The 23549-nt window shown below is 42.8% G+C and overlaps 2 protein-coding genes across 2 annotated transcripts in view; both read left to right on the plus strand.

Annotated features, from left to right (window-relative positions):
- The first annotated feature begins 5633 nt into the window (after positions 1-5633).
- Positions 5634-12539, plus strand: EIF3F (eukaryotic translation initiation factor 3 subunit F). Its single transcript, XM_027852523.1, has 8 exons — positions 5634-5977; positions 8081-8151; positions 8442-8521; positions 9055-9192; positions 10053-10144; positions 10952-11088; positions 11289-11402; positions 12300-12539. The coding sequence occupies exons 1-8, from the start codon at positions 5650-5652 to the stop codon at positions 12375-12377; spliced, it is 1038 nt and encodes a 345-aa protein (XP_027708324.1). The 5' UTR covers positions 5634-5649; the 3' UTR covers positions 12378-12539.
- Positions 12540-16005: 3466 nt separating this feature from the next.
- LOC114036120 (solute carrier family 15 member 2-like) overlaps positions 16006-23549 on the plus strand; it is a 61941-nt gene continuing 54397 nt past the window's right edge. The window contains exons 1-2 of the mRNA XM_027852522.1: positions 16006-17042; positions 17197-17281. Coding sequence (XP_027708323.1) covers positions 16989-17042; positions 17197-17281 — 139 coding nt within the window. The 5' untranslated portion in view covers positions 16006-16988. The remainder of the gene's footprint in view (positions 17043-17196; positions 17282-23549) is intronic.

Consider the following 23549-nt stretch of genomic DNA (forward strand, 5'->3'; position numbering starts at 1 on the left):
ATTTGAGTTCCATGATGGCATGTTCATACAGGCTCTGGATGATGGATGATGCTCTCATGCTCTCACACAGCAGGTCTGTGTGCTTACTCCCATGCTTTTTAGCATGATGTTTTCTATGATGTTATGAGATGCCTTCAACAAGGATGAAAGCAGTGTCAAAGTCAGCTACCACACTGACAGTAAATTATTTCATTTCAAAAGGCTACAAGTCAAGTCTAAAGTGGAGGGAGAATTGGTATGTGACTTTTTGTCCACAATTTGTTGTGCATTCAATGCCTCTGAGGCTGAGATGCAACAGAGCATAAAGAAATTCTCAGCTTCTTGTGCTAATTTTGATCTGACAATTAGCACTAAGAAAACAGAGGTTTTCTACCGGCCAGCACCATGCCATCCATACATGGAACTGTTGGTTACAGCCAATGGAGAAATTTTGAATACTGTGGATAAGTTTACTTACCTTGGCAGCATGCTTTTTGTTGGGGTGAGGTGGGGGAGCTAGATAGAAAAGTGTTTAGAGCACCAGGCCTGGAGTTAGAAAGATTCATCTTCATGAGTTCAAATCCAGCCTCAGACACTTGCTAGCTATGTGACCCTGGAAGAGTCATTTAACCCTGTTTGCCTCCATTTCCTCATCTGTAAAATGAAAATGGCAAATCACTCCCATTATCATTGCCAAGAGAACCCCAAATGAGGTCACAAAGTCAGACACAACTGAAATATGACCAAACTACAACAAAAAATAATTTCCAGGGATGTACTATAGCTGCTGAGTTGAAACAAGCATTACCAAAGGTAGCTCAGTGTTTGAGAGTCTCCCAAGGAAAGTGTGGAACAGAAGAGGTGTTAGGCTGCCTACCACACTAAAGGTCCGCAGAGCTATTGTGCTGACCTCATTGTTGTATGCTGGCAAAACCCGGACGTTCTGCCAGCATTATGACAGGAAATTGAATGGCTTCCATTTGAATTCTCTTAGGAAGATTCTGAAGATCACCTGGCAAGATAAGGTACTCCTGAGGCCCTTTTTAGAGCTGAACTGAACAGCATTCAAACTCTACTGCAGAGCGCAACTCCAATGGGCTGGCCATGTTGTTATAATACCAAACATATGCTTGCCTAAAAGACTATTTTATGGAGAACTCGGGTCAAGCATGCACATGGAGGTAAGAAGAAGCAATACAAGGATGCCCTCAAGGTCTCTCTGAAAAACTTTGGAATCCATCATGAGACTTGGGAGACACTGGCACAGGACCATCAGTATGGAATGCCTGCATCAAAGAAGGGGCTATGCTTTATGAGCAAAGCAGAATCGCAGTAGCTCAAAAGAAACACGAGATGTACAAATTTAGAGACACCTCCACTCCAAATGTTCATATGGACTATTTGTGTCTCACCTGTGGTGGAGCCTTCCAAGCTCATACTGGTCTGATCAGCCACAGTGGAATGCACTATAACTTGACTCCAACATAGTGCTTTCATTTTAGCCCTCTTTGAGTACAAAGGACAGCAACCAGCCACCAAGCCACAGTGGTTCCCTTTCAATGAATTTAGCCCTTGGATTATAGGCTTCTTTGCCATCACCACCACCTCTACAGCCCCTGCCTCTTTGAACACCCTTCATTTTCATGACCATAGGTAGTAATGGAAATATCTAAGATAGGTCAGAGCCCCCTTCTTGAGCCACACCCCAAGCTCAGGTGAATTTGCTCCAATATTGTAATTATAACTCTAAAGCAAGTACCCTCCTAGTTGAGGTTTGATGTCAGCAGAAAGTGAGGCACTTCTAAATCACTGATCATTTAGCAAAGAAGGAGGTTTACTTTGTCCTAACACATCAACACTGTACAGCCTATCTGGAAATGCATCCAGTCAGTCATCAGGGTATAGCAACACCCATGGTCTTGGGCCCCCACCAAGTCTGAGAGGCCTCAACTTTGTGAACTTGGGACCTTTATACCCTGAGATCAGGGAGCTGGGGCCAGTCAGGTTGCATGGGGGAAGGAAGTTGTGTCTGGGTTGAGGAAGCTTCATCAGGATACCACTGGTCCTCTCACACTCAACAGGCTGTAATTCCAATCTTGGTTCAAGTACATAGAACATTCAGATGAATTTGTTCCTGAGTGCTGCCATGAATTTATGAATTTATGAACCTGGTTTCAAGGCTATGGCACATAGATCACATTGAACTGAAAAGTTTGGACCAGAGGAGCCTGAGTCTCCCCTCCCACTTGGAAATATAAATCTTGATTGGATTACTTAGTGAAGGGGACAGAGTCTTGGAAATGACTTACAAATATTGAACTTGTTTGTGATTGAAAATAAAATGACATCCCAAAATTTATTGTTCCCTGTGATTTGAGGATCAAGAGTTGATGTGAGCATACCTTAGGTCTGATTCTCTGAATCTCAGTGACACCTTGTCGGATTAGTTATCCTCTGAGCCACCAAATATTCACTTGGCCTCCATGGTCCATTGTATACCTTGTGGTAAGGAGCTTCAGTAACCAATTAGATATAATGGCTCTTGTAGAATCTAAACAAAAGGAGTCATTAGAGGAGAATCCCAAAACCAAGGAATATAGAAGAGATTCCAAGGAGGAGGCAGGAATGAAGAATAAGTAGGTACACAGTTCTTAGATAATATGCTTGTCTTTATCCTTTTCATAATTTTCCAGAGGATAAGAGATTTCAAAAAAAAAATCAAGAAAGACTCCATAAAGTCATCTTCAGCATTCTGTGCCTCTTGTCATTTCCCAACTTGAAAGGAGTGATCCTAAGGACTAACTGAAGGCTGAGAAAATTTCAAACAATTTGAATGAAATCCCTGCAAAGCTTTATGACAAAGCCCCATACCAGGATTTACAAGTCTTGGCCATAGAATTTGAAGCCTTCCTGGACAGACAGCACTGTGAGTATATGCAACAGGATCTCTTCGGATCCTGGAGTCGTGGTTGGGGGACAGTGCCCAACCTCCATTATGGGGATGAAAAACATGACTCAAAAGAAAAAAAAATAGTATTGTCGGGAGGTTCCTTGCTTTTTACTCCATGGAGCAGGTTTTTGCTTCTGAAGGGCCATGGCCAAATTGCCATGCTGCCCATAGCATGGGAGGTGATGGAAGGCTGCCGAGTGAGCTCAGAGTCAGTGAGTGTCAGTTGCTTAGGTGGGGAGCAGTTTGGTGGGGGGGGTGTGCCTTAACATTCTTTTGGATCCTGGGTATCCTAAACCATAGAAACAACTGAAGTTGCTTTATCTTTGTCACGTAATTTCTGTTTTTAAGAGGTTGTGGGGATCGGAGAAAATGTCTAGTCCACAATTTTGTTGCTCACATGATCCAAAAGTCCAGTAAGCTTCTTTCATATTGAACTCATGACAAAGTTCCTTCTCTGTCTAGGAGAAGCCATGTGTCTCCTCTCAGGTCTCCTGGCAAATTTCCATCAATCAATTCATTTTCACTGTTCTCACTTGGAATATGGAGATGCTTACATCTCAAGTGCAGAGAATGCAGGAGCCAGTCCCAGGTTCATCTGATGGCTGTGGCCTTAAATAGATTTTTTTTTAATAAATATGGTTCTAACATGGGTATGCCTAAATTGCTTGCCACATAATTTGATTGGTGATTGTCTACATAAAATACTAATAAAGTTGTTTATAATTTTTCATTAATGGTCTGTTTTATCAGAAGGTCCATCTATATTTATTAGTTGTTTAAGAACACACACAAGTTGTTTAATACATCATACCATACATGTATTTATCTTATTATTGAAGAACAATTTATAGAAAAACAAGTTACTCAGAACACCTCAATCACAAAATACAGGCTTAAAACAGAATGGAGTCAGTTGTATAAAGTTGATAAGCTTATACCTACTATCTTATTAAGGTATTAAAACTTATTCTCACTATAACTCTTCTGGCCCAGTCAATATTATCTCATCAATGTAGGGATGCTTCAGGAAAGGAAGCCTCATTTACTTCTTTGCTCACCAAAACAAATAACCTGTAGATGCATAGTCAGCATGTCCTGGATTCCTTCCCAAGTTAAAGTAAACTACTATTGATTAGTCTCAGATAGAGAGAAAATAAAATGGTGATGTCAATAATTATATACTGCTTACTCTGAGTTTGGGCTGCCTGGTCCAGCACATTGAAAAGTTAGGCATTAGCCATATGGCAAAAATACTCAAACTCACTATTGATTGGAGAAATGCAAATTAAAACAATTCTGAAGTACTACCTCATACCTATTGGATTGGCTGATAGGACAGAAAAGGTAAATGACAAATGTTGGAGTGGATGTGGGAAAAATGAGACATTAATGCATTGTTGGTGGAGTTGTGAACTGGATCAACCATTCTGTAGAGCAATTTGGAACTACGCCTAAAGGACTACAAAACCATGCATACCCTTTGACCTAGCAATACCACTACTAGGTCTGTATCCCAAAAGAGATAAAAAACAAAAAGGAAAAGGACTTCTATGTACAAAAATATTTATAGCAGCTCAATTCTGGGGGTAAAGAATTAGAAGGTGAGGAGAAGCCCATCAATTGGGGAATGGCTGAACAAGTTGTGGTATGGGATTATGATGGAATACTATTGTACTATAAGAAACGATGAGCAGGATGCTCTCAGAAAAACCTGGAAAGATTTACGTGAGTTGATACAAAGTGAAATGTACTGTATATAAAGTAGCAGCAATATCATAGGATGATCAGCCGTGAATGATTTAGGGGTTCTCAGCCATGCAACAATGCAAGACAACTGTGAAGGACTTGTGATGAAAAATGCTATCCAACCTCAGAGAAAGAACTGATGGTGCCTGAATGCAGATTAAGCATACTTTTTTTTTAAACCATATTTTTCTTAAGGGTTTTTTTTTGTCTGTTTTCTTTCACAACCAGACTATTATGGACATGTTTTTTGTGACTACATATCTATAACACATCTATATTGAATTGCTTGCCTTCTCAATGGGGGTGGGGGTTGGGGGGTTGGGGGAAGGGAGAAAATTTGGAACTCAAAAGTTTTTAAAAGGAAGTTTAAATGTTTTTACATGTTTCCATAAAATAAAATACTAAATAAAAGCTTAAAAATGAAAAATGATGGCAGTAAAAAATATGATTGGGCCCCAGGTATGGGGAAAGGGGGAAGGGAATACACAAAGATTCCTTCAGGTTCAGTGCCTTTTTTTTTTTTTTTATTTGGCTAGGCAATGGGGTTAAGTGACTTGCCCAGGGTCACACAGCTAATTAAGCGTTATGTGTCTGAGGCCGGATTTGAACTCAGGTACTCCTAAATCCAGGGCCGGTGCTCTATCCACTGCGCCACCTAGCTGCCCCTCTCTTCGCCTTTTTTTTTGTCTGGTTACAGCTAGCAACTGCCGGCCCTGCGGATCCTGGAACTCTCCTGGACGAGACTCATATCCGGGAGCTCAAATTCTCAACGGAACTGAAGAGAGAACCGGAAGTTCCAGTGCCCCGCAGCCAGCCAAATCAAGCGAATCATTTCCCGAGACTGATTCGTAGCCAATAAGCGCCAAGAAGGAAGTTTTGTGCCTGAGGCTGGACCTATAGCGAGGCTCCCCTTCCTTGGACCGTCCTTCCTTCCTTCCTTCCGCCTCTTCTCCTTCCTTTCGCGCTTAGGCAACATGGCGGCTGTGACGGCAGCCTCGGGTTCCTCCCCGACTTCGACCCCGGCCCCGACCCCGACCCCGGCGTCTGCCCCAGATCCCGCCCCAGCCTCCGCCCCAGCGCCCTCCCCGGCCCAGCCACAGGTCCAAGGCCAGGCCCCGGCGTCGGCGCCTCCACCGACTGCCCCTACTCCGGCGCCGGCGCCGGCCCCCCTCGGGCCTGGGCTCCCCGGGCCGTTCCCCGGCGGCCGCGTGGTCCGGCTGCATCCGGTCATTCTCGCCTCCATCGTGGACAGCTACGAGCGTCGTAACGAGGGCGCGGGCCGCGTCATCGGCACTCTGCTGGGTAAGCGGCGCCCCAGCTCGGCCCCCCGCAGAGTCTGGCCGCCCCTTCCCCAGCACGGCCCCCGCAGAGTCTCGCTGCTCCTTCCCCAGCATCCCTCCCTGCTCCTGCCGCTTCTCGGAGCCTCAGTTTCTCTATCTGTAGAACCAGGGGGTTGAATTGGGTGATTTTCAAAGTGTGGGACAGTTTGTCCGGTATTCAAAGCCCTTCAGTAATCCTCCTTCCAGCTCTTCGCTCCCTCCACCGACTGGTCACATTTGTCTGTGTGCCTGTGGCCTGGGGGGGAGGATCGAGACGTGTAGAAGGCGCTTAATAAATCCTCAGCTGGATGGGATTGACGTTCCCCGAGATTGTGACAGTTTCTTGTGGTCGTGGACAGAATTGAAAGATGTGAGCTAGAGAATAGGACAGCTTAGCTAGATTGGAAACTTTCTGTGCACGACTGGATCCAAAGAGTAACTGTTAACGAGTGGATTGGTGTCAGGTTGGAAGAAGAGGCTCTGGGTGAGGATCCCGCAGCCCTGTGTTTAATTTTGGTTCCTCCCCAGGGATTTAGTAAAGGTAGAGATGGCACATTTACTAAATTTTCGTGTCACACAGATCTGGGAAAGACAGCATCGCTCCTAAGTCTAAAAGCTTCCAAAATTGGGACCTGATGCCGAGGAGTTTATAGTCAGTCAGTCTGGTGCAAGGGCAGCCTCTCCAGGACAGCCCCTCCACCCCCTCCCCTGTGCAGACCAACCGGTTTCCTCCCTCCTAAGCCAGGCCTCAACCCTTCCGGACAGTTTGGGCAGACACTTAGGTGCCATTTAGGAAATTACACCTACCCACATCCCCTCCTGACTGTAGCGGCCCCTCTCAGAGAGCAGGCTCCCCTCTTTTCAGTTAGGGGGCATAGAGCGAGTTACATGGGATAGCAGGCATGGGTGAGTTGTGACAGATCGCAGATCTCACTGTATTGCCTTTAGCCCCCTACTCTCCCTTCTTCCAAACTTCCCTATTACTGTCACAGGTACCACTGTCTTTCCAATCACATGGATCAGCATCTCAGTGCCATCTTCAACTCAACCACATATCCAATTAGTTGCTATGTCTTGTCATTTTTATTTCCACATCCTTTGAGCCACCACCTTGTACTAGCTGCAACAGCTTTCTAATTGGCCATCTTGCTTTGTCTTTCCCCTTTCTGATCCGTCTTCCATATGGCTGCCAAAGTGATTTTCTTAAAGCATAATTCTGACCGTGTCACTCTCCTGTTAAAATATTTATTGTTGTGTTTTATAATTACATAATTATTAGTACAATAGTCTACATAAGTAACATTTAAGAAAATATACACGTATTGGGGAAATGTACTTTAAAATTTTTTACTGATAGGGATGCACGGCCAAAAAAAACTTTGTTTCTTTTTGTTGTTGTTTTTGATTAGGCAATGGCATTAAGTGACTTGCCCAGGGTCACATAGCTAGTAAGTGTCAAGTGTCCCAAGCTAGATTTGAACTCAGGTCCTCTACCCCATGCCTGCATAGCTGCTTTACACCCCCTCCATCCACCCCCCCCCAAAAGTTTGAAGACTGTTGAATTAAGTAAAAAGATCCAAATAGGAGTTTCACCTCACTCACTATGCTGCCCCCACCAGTAGAGCATAGTTCTGCAGGAATTGAAGTACCTTCATTTCGGATAATATGCTTCTATAACTGCTAGTTCTTTTTACACAATGACTGGACTCCTGCCTCTGGTACTTATTTGTTCTGGGACCCTGAGCAGTTATTAGCCTTTTCCTCATCTATGAATTGGGGTAATAATAGCCCCTTCTCGCAGGGTTATGAGAATAAAATGAGAGAGCCTATGGAAAGCATTTGGTAGACCTTAAAGTGCCATGTATGCTAGCTATTATCATGGCTTCCTCTTAACTTCTCATAGAGACCATAAGCTCCTTGGGCCAAGACTTTGTCTTATAATTCTTTATCCCTTGATACTTAGGACTGGCACGTAACAGGTGCTCAATTGATCCACAGCCCCAGGGGAGATGAAGGTGTAGGTATCAGTATCATAAGTTTATGGAACACTTGCCCTGACACGTCACTGGCTTTCTTTCTCTCGTAGGAACAATTGACAAACACTCAGTAGAAGTCACCAACTGCTTTTCAGTGCCACATAATGAGTCTGAAGATGAGGTGAGTGGGAGTTTGGGCATGGACCATAACTGGGAGCTCTCCTGCTTCACATCAGCTAGTCTGTGGCCAGGGTGCCCACAGGAGCCACTTTTCCTTGCCCTGCAGCAGACACAAGGTTAGAGCTTCTAAGGCTATCGTCAGTTTTACTGCTTTTGTGTCAGGAGTCTAATATTACCATTTATGGGATAGAGACTGCTTCTTTAGGTAACCTTTGCTTTATTCTCCTGCCTCCCAAGTTTCATCACCAGTTGCTTGGGTTTTAACCATGAATTTCATGTTCTCCTCTACAGGTTGCTGTGGACATGGAATTTGCTAAGAATATGTATGAATTACACAAGAAAGTCTCTCCAAGTGAACTTATTCTGGGCTGGTAAGTTAGACTCCATATTGGGGCAGGGCACGATGGAAAGTCTTTTAGTACTAGTTGGTGAAACTTTGGTAATAAGCATGCTGCCTTTGGGGTAGTTATTTTCCTCTGATGTCCCAGGCTTGGCTCTGTATTCTCCTTTCATGGAGTAAAGTTAAAATTAGAGGCCATTTCCTTAGAGGATCAATTAACCAACATGTATTTATTAAGCATCTGCTTTGTGCCAGTCACTGTGCTACTAGGTATTCAGTCTATAGAAAGAATGAAAATTACTTCTCAAGGAGTTTACATGCCAGTGAGGGAGCCAGCAAGTACATTGAGAAGTACCTTTGTGCCCTTAGGCAAGTCACTTGATTTCTGTAGGCTTCAAGTTGCTCATCCATATAGAAGGAGGGGATTGAACTAGATAACATTTGAAGTTCCTTCCAATACTCATTTTTTTTAAATTATATTTTTATCCACTAGTGTCTGACATGTCACAGGTGCCTAATATGTGCTTGTTGAATTATTCAATCCTACCATGTTGTATTTTCCAGGTATGCCACAGGTCATGACATCACGGAACACTCAGTGCTAATTCATGAGTACTACAGCCGGGAAGCCCATAGCCCCATTCATCTTACTGTGGACACCAGCCTCCAGAATGGACGAATGAGCATCAAAGCTTATGTCAGGTATGATGCTTGGAGGGACCAGGAGTCAGCTTGGGAAATAGTCATAGACATTAAGATGTTTGTGCATCTGTTAACTTTAAACAAACCTACATCTGCTCTTGAACCAGCTGCCTAACCTGTCATCTAGATCTTTGAAACTCTGTCATGATTGCACAAACAGTTCTTCATAGAGCTGCATGGTTTCTTGGTCCTTTTGGCCACCAGTGTCTCTGCTCTCCAGGATCTACCAAACAGCTCCTTGAATGAGTGAATTAAAAAGTACTTACTATGTACCAAGGGCCATGCTAAGTGCTGAGGATACAAACAGCCAATGCCAGACAGCCTTTGATCAAGGAGCTCCCTCTCTGATTGGGGTGGATAGAAAGGACAGGTCATATGACAGTTACCTCCGTTGTAGATGATTTGGGGGCAAGGCAGAAAATAAGAAAATAAGATGGTGATGAGTCCTGGATCATCCAGATGTGTGAGCAGGCATGTTACTTTATATTTGGGCATCCTGGAGATTGGTGGAGGCTAAAAGGGAAGGGGTGGGGAAGGTACGTATACTTCCTTGCCCTGACAAGTAAAGTTAGAGCCATTCATATCAACATAGTCTCAAAGGGAAGATGGTTACTACAAAAAACTGTTATAACAGGTTTGGTGTGTTGAAATGTCCAAAAACATTTCTTTGAGCCTTGGCAGGGAAATCTTAGCTGCTACTGCAAACTTGCACATACCTCGAGGGCATGCTTTACCCCAACTTCTCAGTTACTGTGGTTTTGTTCATTGTCATATTGTGGCTGTGGGAACCTCTGTCCAGTGTCTACTTGATTGAACTAAATTCATCGGATTCTTATGATATTGTTATTCTCTCTTCCCAGTGCTTCCATGGGTGTTCCTGGAAAAACGATGGGAGTGATGTTCACTCCACTGACGGTGAAATATGTCTACTATGATACTGAGCGAATTGGAAGTGAGTGACTTTCCCTCTACTATCCCTGTAGAACCCTTGGGTGTGTGGACTGAGGGTTTGTAACAGATGCAGGCGTTTGATCTGGCTGTGCCTACCTGTGAGCTGCCTATGGAACCTTGAGCTGGCCCTCTGGCAGGTCTTTGAGATTCAGTGCTGTTGGGGGTACTCGAGAGCACATAGGCAACTGTTTCCTTGAATAAGAACCACAGTGGCTCCATGGAAACCATTCATAAATGGGCAGCCCTGAGTAACAGGGACTTCATTTCATGTATTTGCTGTTGCTGCTGCTGCTCCATCCTTGTGGAACTAGGCTATGCTAAAGAGAGAAACTTTCTGACCCCAACCTCTGCCACGTCTTCTTATTCTCTAATTTAGACTTCCTCATTTTATTCCTTATTTAACATTCCCTAACTGTGGTACCCCTGCTGTAGGTCACAAAAGGAACAAAAATACAAACCAATCAGACGTAGGTGCTCTGAGCATTTCTGGGCTTGTTTGTCTAGTGGGTGTCCTTTAGCTAGTTTGTGGTGCTTGACTCTGCAGAGGGAGTAGAAGGTTGATGAGGCCTCTGCAGTCTTACCTCACGTGCCTTGCTATTGCCCTGTGTCCTCCTTTCCTAGTAGCACATTTGAATTCTGGAATTGACTGTATGTTTTCACAGAAGCTGGGATTCTGTGCTTCTGTTTTCCTGTAGGACATTGTGGGTGGGCCTAGCTGGAAGGACAAGGAGACAAGCCTTTCAGTAAGACTTTTAGTAGCCGCAGAGGTGACCAAACCAGATGAACGTTTCCTTCCCCCAACCCACAGTTGACCTGATCATGAAGACGTGTTTCAGCCCCAACCGTGTGATTGGCCTTTCCAGTGATCTGCAACAAGTTGGTGGGGCATCAGCCCGGATACAGGATGCTCTAAGCACAGTTTTGCAGTACGCTGAGGATGTGCTGGTGAGGAGGAAGAGGGGAGAAAATGTGGTGAGGGTGGGCAGCAGATCTGGGATTTGCTAGTAAGAAGGGGAATAGCTTGGTTGGGAAGGGGTGGGGGGCACCAAGGGTGAAGGGAAGCCAGGCCATCTGAGTTACTCCTGCTTTCCATAGACAAAAAATGCATCTTTTCTGTTATAATGAAATCTCATTTTGGTGTTCAGTCTGGAAAGGTGTCAGCTGACAACACCGTGGGCCGCTTCCTGATGGGCCTGGTTAACCAAGTTCCCAAGATTGCCCCTGAGGACTTCGAGAGCATGCTGAACAGCAACATCAATGTGAGTCTTGTGGCCTACCTACTCCTCATCACGTTGGTGGAGATGTTTAAAGTGGGGCGGAGAGGTGGCCGCTTAAAGAAGGGCAATGAGAATAGCTTCTGCCACCCTGGGGTACAGGGTAAAGAGTAAACTCTGTCCTGAACCAGCCCCATAAGCCAGAATAAGGCCTGGGAACAATTCAGTTCAGACCTTTAAATGTCTGTGAACTGCAGTGTGATATACTGTGCTTAGGGGCTAGACCCAAACAGATGAAAAAGATGGGCTTTGGGGGAGTTTATAGGCTAGTTACAGTCTAGGAGGCTGCATTCCCTTCCTTGTCTCCCCTTAGCTCCTTTTGTGACTTCAGGGTCTAAGCAGGGGGTTGAGTGGCATTGGGTCCAACATCCAAGGCAAGCCCTTTGGACAGATTTCCCAGCAGGCTTTTTGGCCCTTGTTAATATTGATGCACCCTACAAAGCTGGTGCTTGTTTGGGCCACGTCAGGCAAGCATTGTTTCCTCTAAAATTCAGTCCTGTTCCCTAAGACCCTAAGACTCCTTTGGGGTCTGTAGTTTCGGGAATGTGACTTTCCTTAAGTCCCTCTCCCTTTCTCAGGCCATTAGTAGGGCAGATAGGAGAATAGAACTTATCCAGGCAAGAAGTTGTAGGGCTTAAAGAAGGTAGTCTCAACTTTGGAAACATTCCTCTTATTAACCAGCCCCACGAGCTATACCAGAAGCTTCTTCTCTTTGTCCAGATCATTCTGCATTCAGTCCTCCTGGCTCCCTTCCTCCCCAGAGTGTCCTTATCCTGTCTCCCCCTCTCCATTTGGCATTAATTCACATCACCTCATGAAAAATAGACTATGCCCTGTTTGCTCTTTTTCCTATCTTCTAATTACATTATCTTTCCTCACCAGGACCTGTTGATGGTGACTTACCTTGCCAACCTGACCCAGTCACAGATTGCTCTCAACGAGAAACTTGTGAGCCTGTGAGGAAACCAGTGAGCTGCAGCTCCAGCCAGCCGCTGCCCGATGTGGGTCCTCCCTTGGAGCAAAAGAAAGTGGATTCTTCTCTCACCATCCTCTTTAAGTTGCCTGTTTCTGTAGATGAGCTGTTAATAACTCCAAATAAACCAGACACCCCTTTTCCCTCTGGGTAAGGGATTGATTGTGACCTTTCCCTTGGGGGAGGGGGATGCCAACCTGGAGACTCCTGAAATCAAGAAATGAGTACCTTTGGAGGCCTTGGGCGAGGAAGGATTCCTCGGACCCTGGGAAGCTCCTCAAAATCCTGATCTCCACCAGCCGGGGAAGTCGAGTCTGTTCCTCTCAGGCCTCCCCGCCCCAATCCCCTCTGTCTTTATGTTCCACCAGGTCAGCTTAGTTGATGACCGAGTTGACCTGCCAGGTTAGCTGCTTCTGTTCCTCCTCAGCCTGTTCTGTCGTTGCGTCGTTTATGTCATAGAGAAGATACGTAAAATCAGAGACTGGGCTGGAGACCAGCTGTCCTTTCCACTTCTGATTCTCCTCCTGCCACTGGTAGGACTCTTCTGTGCTGTGCCCTTGCCTCATGACCCCATTTTACCCATCCTTCAGGGGGAGTGAGGAGGGTTAAACTTAGATTTGACTGAGATACTGGGGACACTGGGCTATAAGTCTAGAGGTGGAAGGTGCCTCAGAAGTCATCTATGCAACCTTATTTTACAGATGAGGAAACTGAGGCCCAGGGAGGTTGAATGAATCACTCAAGGGTTGCACAAGTAGTAAGTGATCCTTCCATTGTACTTGTTGCTGATTTGTCCCCATTTGCCCCTTGGAGATCTTCCTGTAGACTAGGAAATCCCTGCTTCAATCAGAGGCTGTCCTTTTTTCCATTTTGTGTCTTAGCAACCCTTCATAATGGTATTTTGTATTTCATACAATAGTGTTTTTCAGAGAAGGTGTTTTTATAAAGCAAGTTCTTACCAGCAATCTTGTTCACCTGTAACAAGCATGTATGTATTCACTGACTTCTTTATGTGGAGCACAGTGGCAGGTGTTGAGTGAATTGGATGAAATTCCATTCAATAAGCAATAAGTTGCCACTGTTTACAAAGGCAGAAACAAAACAGTTGATGCCCATAAACGGCAATGGAAGTTATGCCAAGCCTCACTTGAGACCCTAGCAGCACATGCTGGGCTGACATTTCACACGCACAGCTCTGGATTTCATTGTTTTCAGGGTCTCAGATCTAGGTCAGCCCTGCACTCTTAATACATGAGTGTCTTGTATCCTTGAGTGTGAGATTGGAGATTGCAGCAGTTACTTTTTGAAATGGTGAGCGAGAAGGAAAGTTCAGATGACTCTGTATTCTGCTGTCATATTCCTTGGGCATGTATTTCATATCCAGCTTTGTGCTGGGAGAGAAGGAGGATACCAAGAAACACTCCCGGCCTTCAAGGAGGTTGTAATCTATTTGTCAAGGTTGAACATGTGCGTGGAAAAAAAAAAAGCACCAGTAGAGCTTATTGGTGTTGAGAGGACAAAAAGCTGGGAGTTGGAATTTAATATGATAGGTGCAGAGAGCTGAGCCTTAAAGGATGGGTAGAATTGGGCTGTAATAAAGGAGTATCAAGTTGGTGGCAGGAGGAATGAGGAGAGAATTAGAATTGGAAAAAAGAGGTCTCTTAAGATTCTCTAATTTAACCTTCTATGTCCTGTAACAAGAAATTCAGCCAGTCAAGAAGCCCATTCAATCTGACTAATTTAAATATTGGCAGCATGGTCCAGTGGAAATATTTTATATTTATTTAATTGAAGCATTTGGATTCAAAACATAGTTCTGCCATTTTCCTACATTTGTAACTTCAGGCAAGTCATTTCTCCTCTTGGGGCATCCGTTTCCCCGTGCAAAATGAAGTGGGACTAAATGAATGACCTCTAAGGGCCTTTCTAGCTCTAAATCTCTGATCCTGTAAATGTCTACTCTGTGTAAAGCACCATCCTAGCTGCCAAAGAAAAATGCAAAGATAGATAAAATCTAGTTGGGGATTCTCTCATAGCTACAAGTCAGAAAGTTCTATGAATTGAGGGAATGGAGAATTGTGATTGCTGAGCTATTTACTATTGCTGGTCTTTGAAATATAGGAGAATGGGAGATGTTATAGGATTGGGTAGAGATGGGCAAGCGTCCTGGTTTTCAAAAGGGGATTTGTGGTGTTGGCAAGTTTGAGGTTCATAGGTGCCCTAGGATTTTAGAATGTGGCATTTTAGGATTTAAACCTAGAGGGAATTTTAAAAAATATTTCTTCCAGCTCCCTTATTTTACAAATGGAGGAACAGGCCCAGAAAGAAGAAAGGGCTTGTAGAACAGCCCCAAAGGAATGATTTGTGAGCACATGAAAGTGGGAATGTGTTCATCAAAAACAAGGCCTGTCAGATATGACTGACAACGTGAGGGATATCTGAAACAATACATCTGGATTTCATCAAGATGTTTGACAGAATCGAGATATTCTTGTGGACAAAATAGTGAATTTTTGGGTGGTACAATGAGCTGGTTTCAAAGTTGAATGAGTAGGACCTGGAGCTTTTAGAATAATAGAATCTAATCCTTTGTCCTACCTGCTTTTTCACCCTGATCTGTTCAGGATTTGATTTTGGAGTTTAGAAGACCTGGGTTTAAGTCATTTACTTAAGCAAGTTATTTAACGTCTCTGCCTCAGCTCGTCACCTGTTACATGCAGATAAAATGTTTACCTCCTTTAAACTCTTATCCTAAGACCTTGTGGTCTAGGAAAGTGTCTGGTTCTTCTCGATGCCTATGCCAGCATAGTGTGGACTGGGCAGGCCATGAACCTAGTGATGGACTATGCACCTTTATCATTTGAGGACCAGCCTAGTTTATTCAGAGAGGCTTGTCACCAGATTAGAAGTATTAAAGATATTGACAGGATTATCATGAAGATTAAATGGGAAATGCATTTAAAGCACATTAAAAATGTAAGCTATTGTATCTTTCTAGTACCTATGCAATTGTCCTAAGCAAGCGTCTTAACCTACTCAGAAGGAATTAGTGGCTATTTCTGAAACTTTGAAACAAATTGGTAATTCTTTATGAGCTGAGGAATTTCTCCAAAGTATTCTCAGAGTTGTTAAGTAACTGTTGTAATGCTGGCACTCTAGTGGATCTCTAGTCTCCTTGGTTCCATCTTCCTTTCAGTGATACAGATCACAAGCCATCCCAGCCTGCCCATCCTGAGAGACTTGTTCCTATCCTCTAAGGAGGATTCACCCAGTGTGCTGGAGGCCTTTACATTGTGAGGAGGATACCAGTGGCATGCTAGCTATCTGTCATCCATTTCCCTGATGAAATTCTTTAGTCCTCTTTGGTTCTGTGTTTCAGCCTCCTGTCATTGACCATGAATTTCTCCATTGCCCTCTGTGATTCAATTTAAGTTCTTTGGTGACTGGTGTGTTCTATAGTCATACGAGAAAGACTACCAGTAGAATATTGTTATTAAAAAAAGATGGACCTTTTTTTCTGGAAGAAGTCTCAGGTCATTAAAGAAGCTTTACGTTTTCCTGAAGGTTATTGAAACTTCTCTCGTCTTGTTTATTCCAAATGCAGGTGGACGGGCTCTCTGTGTTGTTCATCCACTTGCATGTTAGGCCTAATTGACCATCCACTTGTTTCTAGGCAGTAGACATTCTTCATCCACTTAGTTTTTCTCGTGCAGATAGTCGAGCCTGACTCAAGTTGTGACAGATCTCTTCCAGGAGGCTCAGTATTATTTCAAGACAGTGCAATGAGTATAGTGTCCTTTTTACACGAACAGGAGTGTCTGGAGGACTTCACCATACATTGAGAGTCCCTCTTGAACTTGGGCTCTGCTGGATCGTCCATCAGTGGGGAGCACCTTTGATGAGCATAGGTGATGCTGATAAGAATACAATCTGGACAACCAAAAGAGGGACACGAGAGAGGAAGGGAGTGAGGGAGAAAGGAATGATCGCACTAATATAGCATTTTTCAGTATGAAAAGTACCTTGCAGTTGTCTCACTTAAGCCTTATGATGACCTTCTGATGTAAGTGCTGTTATCTCAGTTTTACAGATAAGAAGATGAGCTCAGAAATTGTGACTTGCCCAGGGTCCGAGTTAGGATTTAAATTCAGGTCTTTGGACTTAGGTCTGGTGCTTGAGCCACCAGGATGCCATGCAGCTCTTCAGGAAGCCCTTCCTCTGTGGATTTGTAAAGCTTCCTCATCTGCCCCATATGTAGATGAATGCAAACACAAATTCCTTGAGGTTGTCCCTCCCTCTGTTCTCCCTGGACTAACTTATTTCATTTATGTGAGATAACAGCATTCTTCGTGTAATGCTAGTTTGTGTCCTCCTGTCCTTGTAGCCCTCGTGGTCATGAGTGTCTCTCTTACAAAGGTGGTATTTAGTATTGCCTCTGCCACCTAGCAAAACAAAAGATTAAGGTTTCCGAACTAGAGACCAGCACACTAGTTAGCCCTAACTGAAAGATGGAAGCAGTGACCCCTACGGGATCTCCAGGATTCTGTGACCCCTGCAGGCCAGAGATCCGTTGAAGGTCGTTGGGAGTTGTAACTAACATGGAAGCTTCAGATATTGAGGCACATAGAGAGGATCAGTTATTAAACATGAAGGTATGATAGACCTTCCACCATCCCCCAACTACCCTCCCAAGTCTTTACCCCAAACCAACTTCTTAAATCATTGTAAGTCCCTTCCCTAAATCACTGTCCCTGGACTGACTCCAAGAAAATTTTCCATCTCTCACTGAACCCTTTGTCCCCACAGAAGATTGGAGATAAGTATCCAGTATCTGTGATAATCTTGCTGACCCTTAAGTGGTTAGACAGTATCAGCTTCAGTGGAATGTATGGTATGTACCTGTTCACTACCTCTCCCAAGCCCAGCTCTCCTATAAGCAATACCCCCTACCCTACTGCCTCAAAACTCCTTTATCCAGACACCTGCATGCACTTAGACTTCATGGCCACTATAAGCCCATGGACATTCTGACTTCATATACACTTATGCCCCATGTACTCTCTGGCCCTATGAACAGTTAAGACCAATGGATACTAACCCAGGGGTTCTTAACCTGGGATTCACAATCTGCCAAGAGGGTCTGTGAACTTGGATGGGGAGAAAATATCATCTTTATTTTCATTAACTTCTAACTGAATTTTAGGATTTAAAAACATTATTCTAAGAAGGCATCATTAGGCTTCACCAGACACCAATGAGGTCCATTGACACATGAGCAAAAAAAGAATACTCTGCTGTGTACATTTTAGGTCTCATGTATCCTCAGACCCTATGTAGGCTTGACTGTAGACACCATCAGTCAATCCACCAATCAGCAAGAATCTACTAAGCACCCATAATGTCCCAAATACTGCTCAGCGATAGAAGTAAAAGTAAAATGGCCTCTGCCTTCTAGGAACCTGAATTTTATAGGGGATACAAAGTGTACACTTATAAGTAAATAATGAGTGTACAAAAATAAATACATGGTAAACACAAATACTGAGACCCCGTAGACATTCTAGCCCCATGGAGACTCTGAGCCCATGAACACTATAACCTACGTCATATTCTGGGTTCTTGGAAGCTCAAACTTTTCGTGATCCATGGACGCTCTGGCCCCAGAGAAATCATGGACGCTCCAAACCCATGGACACTCCAAATCTGTCACTATACATTCTGAAGCCATAAACACTCAGGCCTTGATTATGCTTTAGGCCCATAGATACACGAGAAATTGGTATAGAAACTGGACCTGTGATTTCATTGGAATAAGGACCTCCCAGATGAGGGGACCAGCTCTACCAATGGAGGCCTGCAATTTTTCTGAAACTTAGTCTCAGAATTGCCTATCAGGTCCCTAGGGTCACATAGCCAGTATATGTCAGAGTCAAGATTTGAACCCATGTTTTCCCAGTGGCAAGGCCAGCTCTCTGCCTATCAACTACAGTGTATTCACCAACTCTAGAGAAATGTGACTCCATGGATAGCAAGGTCATGAATTCTCTGTATGTTATGTTTATATCATGAACAATGATATCCTATGACCTAGCCTAATCTTTTCTCCAAGTTTTAATATTATGAACTCAACAAACACCAGTTAACATAACCATTTCCATACACAATGAACAGAAAGATTGTATATAAGATTTGTATCTGTTATAATGGATTTTTAAATATATGTTATATATATATTAAATTTAATGTGGTAGTACCACCATTGTCCTGCTTGTTTGTATCCCCATCTGAACTTCCTTTTGCTTTTTTCTGTACATTTTAAACATTCATTGATGAAATTTTTTGCATTTCAGTCACCACCTCCCTATTCCCACAACACTCTTTTTTCCCCTCGTAACAAACAAGTATAGTTAAGCAAAAAATTAACACGTTGGTTGTGTCTCATACTGTTATTTCCCATTATTCTGCACCTATAGACCATCCCCTTTCTACCAAGAGACGGGAAGCATGCTTTCATCATCAGTCTTCTGGAATTATAATTGGCCATTGTATGGATCAGTCCTTAAGTTTTTTAATAGTTGCTGTCCATTTACAATATTGTAGTTGTATAAATTTACTGGTTGTGCTCACTTCAATTTACATTACTAAATCTAATTTCAGTCAGGCTGCTTTCTAATTGTACAAGCAATTTTTGTTGGATTGGATACTAAGTCCAGTAATTAGAGGCCATGGGTTTATTAAATACTATGCTACTATATTCAGTTGCTGCTGGGTATTGTCTGATCTGTTCCACTGATCAACTTTTGAATTTTTTTAACCAGTACCAAATAATTTTAGCGATTACTCCTTTGTAGTATAGTTTCAGATAGGGTACTGCTAGGCTTGCTTCCTTGCCACTTTAATTCATTATTTCCCTTGAGATCTTTGACTTTTTGTTCTTCCACATGATTTTTTTTTCATAATTCTATAATATAACCCTTTGGTAGTTTGATTGGTATGGCACCAAATCTGTAAATTAATTAGATAATGTCATTATTTTTTATTACGACAAGACCCAACCATGAACAAAAATTGCTATCTCTATAATTATTTAGATCTGATGTCATTTCCATAAAAGTGAAGATTTTGTAGTTATATTAATATAATTTCTGTGTGTGACTTGTCTGATGAACTGCCAAATTTTTATACATTCTTTAGTTATTTTGAATAGAATTTCTTATTCTCTCTCTTCCTGCTGGAATTTGTTGAGAATATACAAAAAGTTTGATGATTTTTGCGGGTCAATTTTATATCCTACTAATTTATCAAAGTTGTTAGCAATTTCAATTAACTTTTTTAAGTTAATGTTTTCTACATAAATTGTCATAATATCTGCAACAAAAAAATTATCATTTAGTATCCTTTTTGCATTTGTGTATCCCCTTAGTTTCTTTTTCTTAACTTATTGCTATACCTAGTATTTCTATAATTATATCAAATAGTGGTGACCATGGGCATCCTTACTGGAAAGTCCTCCAGCATTTCTCCATTATGGATAATAGTATCTCTTATTTCAACATAGATATATTTATCATATTAAGGAAGAATTCATGTATTCCTATTCTTTTAAATATTTTTAACATAAAAGGATATTGTATTTTTCAAGAACTTTTGTGCATCTATTTATAAAATCGTGTGATTTTTATTGTTTTTCTTTAATTTTCCTAATAATTAAACCCTTCATGCATTCTTGGCATTAATTCAACTTGGTCATAATGTATAATTTTTCCAACTTTTTGTTGTAATTTCTTTACTAATATTTTACTAAATATTTTTACGTCAATATTCAAGGATATACTAACCCACTATATGCCAGTCATTCTGCTAAGCATTGGGAATACAAATATCCGTAGAAAGACAGTCCCTGCTTTTAAGGAACTTAACTCTTCCAGTAACTCTACCTCGCTTAAATGCAATTTATGCACAAATCAAAAGACATCCTCCACACCATGTTACCATTTTACCTGCCTCAAAGTCCCATGGTGACAGGTAAGTGATGAAGCAGCAGGTGCAGATATGCTAGGAGCTATAGTCACAACCCTGCACACAGGTGGCTCAGGCTATAGGGTCATCTACTCATTGGACTTAAGCAGCAGTGGGATTTGGGAGCCCACTGGGGGTCTGAGCAACTTTTTGCAAGAACCACACCGCTTTACTTCCCAGCTGGAGAATGGGGCTAGAAAAAGTGCCCTAAAAATTGTCTGCCTCACCCAAAGCTGACCTGCTTACCATGATAGGTAGGAATCCCACCCTGCAGTCAAAACACACAAAAAAAAGTACAAAAATTTTTGTGAAGATAATCCCACTCACATGGAATATGTGCACACTCATGAACAACACAAAATTTGGGACACCTAAAAGATGAACAGCTCTTGTTGCTAGAGAACTCTGTAGGTACTGCATCCAAATAACAGCCCTGAGTGAAACAAGGCTGGCAAATGAAGGCCAGCTTATCAAAGTCAGAGCTCGGTACACATTTTTCTGGAGTGGCTGCAGTGAAAGGGAATACTATGAAGCTGGCAAAGGTTTTATAATCAAAACGAATCTAGTCAACAAGCTTGTATGCCTACCAAAAAGAGTGAATGTAGAGGCTCATGACAATGCAAAGCCACTTGCAGGAAAACGCCATGCCACCATCATCAATACTTATGTTCCCACCATGACAAACTCTTAAGAGATCAAAGAAAAATTTTATGAAGACCCGGAAACCCTCATCATCAATGTGCCAATGTGCCAAAAGCCAAAAGCTTATAATTCTGTGTGATGTTAATGCAAGAGTAAGCACAGTCTACCAGACATAGCAGGGAGTGCTTGGGTGGAATGGAATCAGAGACAGCAACGGCAACGCTCACTTACTATTGAAGATTTGTGCATCTCATGACCTTCTCATCACCAACAATGCGTTATGTTTGCCTAAATGCAATAAAACTTCATGGATGCGCCCTCACAGCAAACATTGACATTTAATAGACTATGTCATTGTAAAAAGAAGAGGCAGACAGGATGTGAGAGTGACAAAGGCAATGTGTAATGCAGAGTAGTAAACAAGTCATACATAGACTTATCCTCTCCAACTTAACAAAAGCAACAGCCCCAAGGCAAGATGAATACCAGAAGACAACATCAACAGATTATAGCACTTCTCCAAGGTGAACAGTCTGTTGCTAACTTGGAGGGAAAGCTGAGCCAACACATGGAGCAGAAAAGGAGTTTACTCATTTACTCATTTATATCAAATAGTGGTCACCATGGGCATCCTTATTGGAAAGTCCTCCAATATTTCCCTGTTATGGAGAATAGTATCTCTTAGTTCAACATAGATTTACTCATCTGAGCCAGAACACTCACAAACATCAAGATTGGGTTTGACAAAAATTACGGGGAAATTCAGAAGCTGCTGAATGAAAAATGAGAACTCCATAGGGTTTGCCAGCAAGATCTGTCTCTAAGAAGGCAATATTTAACTCCATTTTGCAAGCAAAGCTGAGAGAGATGCAGAATTCTTGACTCAGTAAGAAAACAGATGAAATTTAGTTTTATGTTGATAATAACAATTCAAAGTACTTTTATGATGCCCTGAAGGCTATTTATGGGCCAAAGACCTGTGGTGCTTCACAGCTACTCAGTGCTGATGGAGCCACATTGATTAGTGATAAGGACAGATGGAGATAGGGGCCAAACACTTCCATAGTCCTCAATAGAGTCATCAAGCAATGCTGAAGTCATTGGCCATGTACCTCAGGTTGAAGTCAATCCCTCTCCAGCCTAACTTCCAACTGAAAGACAGGGGCTCCTCTAGAGTGACAAAGCTCCTGGTGCTGATTATGTTCCCCCAAAGATTTACAAAGCAGGGGCTCCGCTGCTCGTACTGAAGCTGACTGAAATCTTCTGGGTTATATGGTAAGAGGAGATTATCCACCAGGACTTCAAGCATGCCTCCATTGTCCATCCCTACAAAAGAAAAGGACATAGATCGTCCTGTGACAATCATGGGGGCAAGGGGTCTCTCTCTTAGTCATTGCTGGCAAGATTCTCGCCAGAGTACTCTTTAATAGGCTGATCCTTCACCTGGAAGGTGATCATCTATCCAAGAGTGACTGTGACTTCAGAAATGGCTGAGGAATGGTTGATACAGTGTTTACTGCCAAACAACTCCAGGAGAAATACCGAGAGCAGAACAGTCTGTACACAATGTTCATTGATCTGACCAAGGCCTTCAATACTGTCAGTCATGAGGACTTGTGAAAAATTATGGCAAAATTTGGTTACGCAGAGAAGTTCGTCAGTATTATCAGTTCCTTGATGTCATGTTCCCACAGTTTCTGTATAATTGACAATGCTCTCACCCTGTCCCAGTTACCAAATGGAGTGAAACAAGGCTGTGTGCCTGCTCCCGTGCTTTATGGCATAATGTTTTCAGTGATATTGTCAGACACCTTCAATGAGGATGAAAGTAGTATCAAGGTCAGCTACCACACTGACAGTAAATTACTTAACTTGAAAAGGCTACAAGCCAAAACTAAACTGGAGGGTGACTGGTGCATGATTTTTTTGTTTGTTTGTTTGCAAGTGGTTGTACACTCAACGCAGCCTGTGAGGCTGAGGTGCAACAGAGTATGGAGAGATTCTATGCTGCTTGTGCTAATTTTGGCCTAACAATTAACACCAAGAAAACAAATTCTCCACCAGCCAGCACCACACCATCCATATGTGGAACCATCGGCAAATGGAGAAATATTGAATGCTGTGGATAAGTTCACTTAACTTGGCAGTATGCTTTTCAGGGATGGTTACATAGATGATGAGGTTAACTCACTCTTTGCGAGATCTAGTTCAGTGTTGGGGAGGCTCCAAAGGGAAGTGAGGGAGAGAAGAGGTGTTAGACTGCCTACTAAACTGAAAGTCTACAGAGGTGTTGTGCTGACCTCATTGTTGTATGCCTGTGAAACCTGGACAGTTACCAGCACCAGGCCAGGAAATGGAATCACTTCCATCTGAATTGTCTTAGGAAGATTCTGAAGATCACCTGGCAGGATAAGGTACCAGACGCTGAGGTCCTTTCTCAAGCTGAACTGCCAAGCATTCAAACTATTGCAGATAGTGCAACTCTGATCGGCTGGCCA

This window comes from Vombatus ursinus, unplaced genomic scaffold (genome assembly GCF_900497805.2).
Source record: "Vombatus ursinus unplaced genomic scaffold, bare-nosed wombat genome assembly UNPS02009770.1, whole genome shotgun sequence".
Classification (NCBI taxonomy): domain Eukaryota; kingdom Metazoa; phylum Chordata; class Mammalia; order Diprotodontia; family Vombatidae; genus Vombatus; species Vombatus ursinus.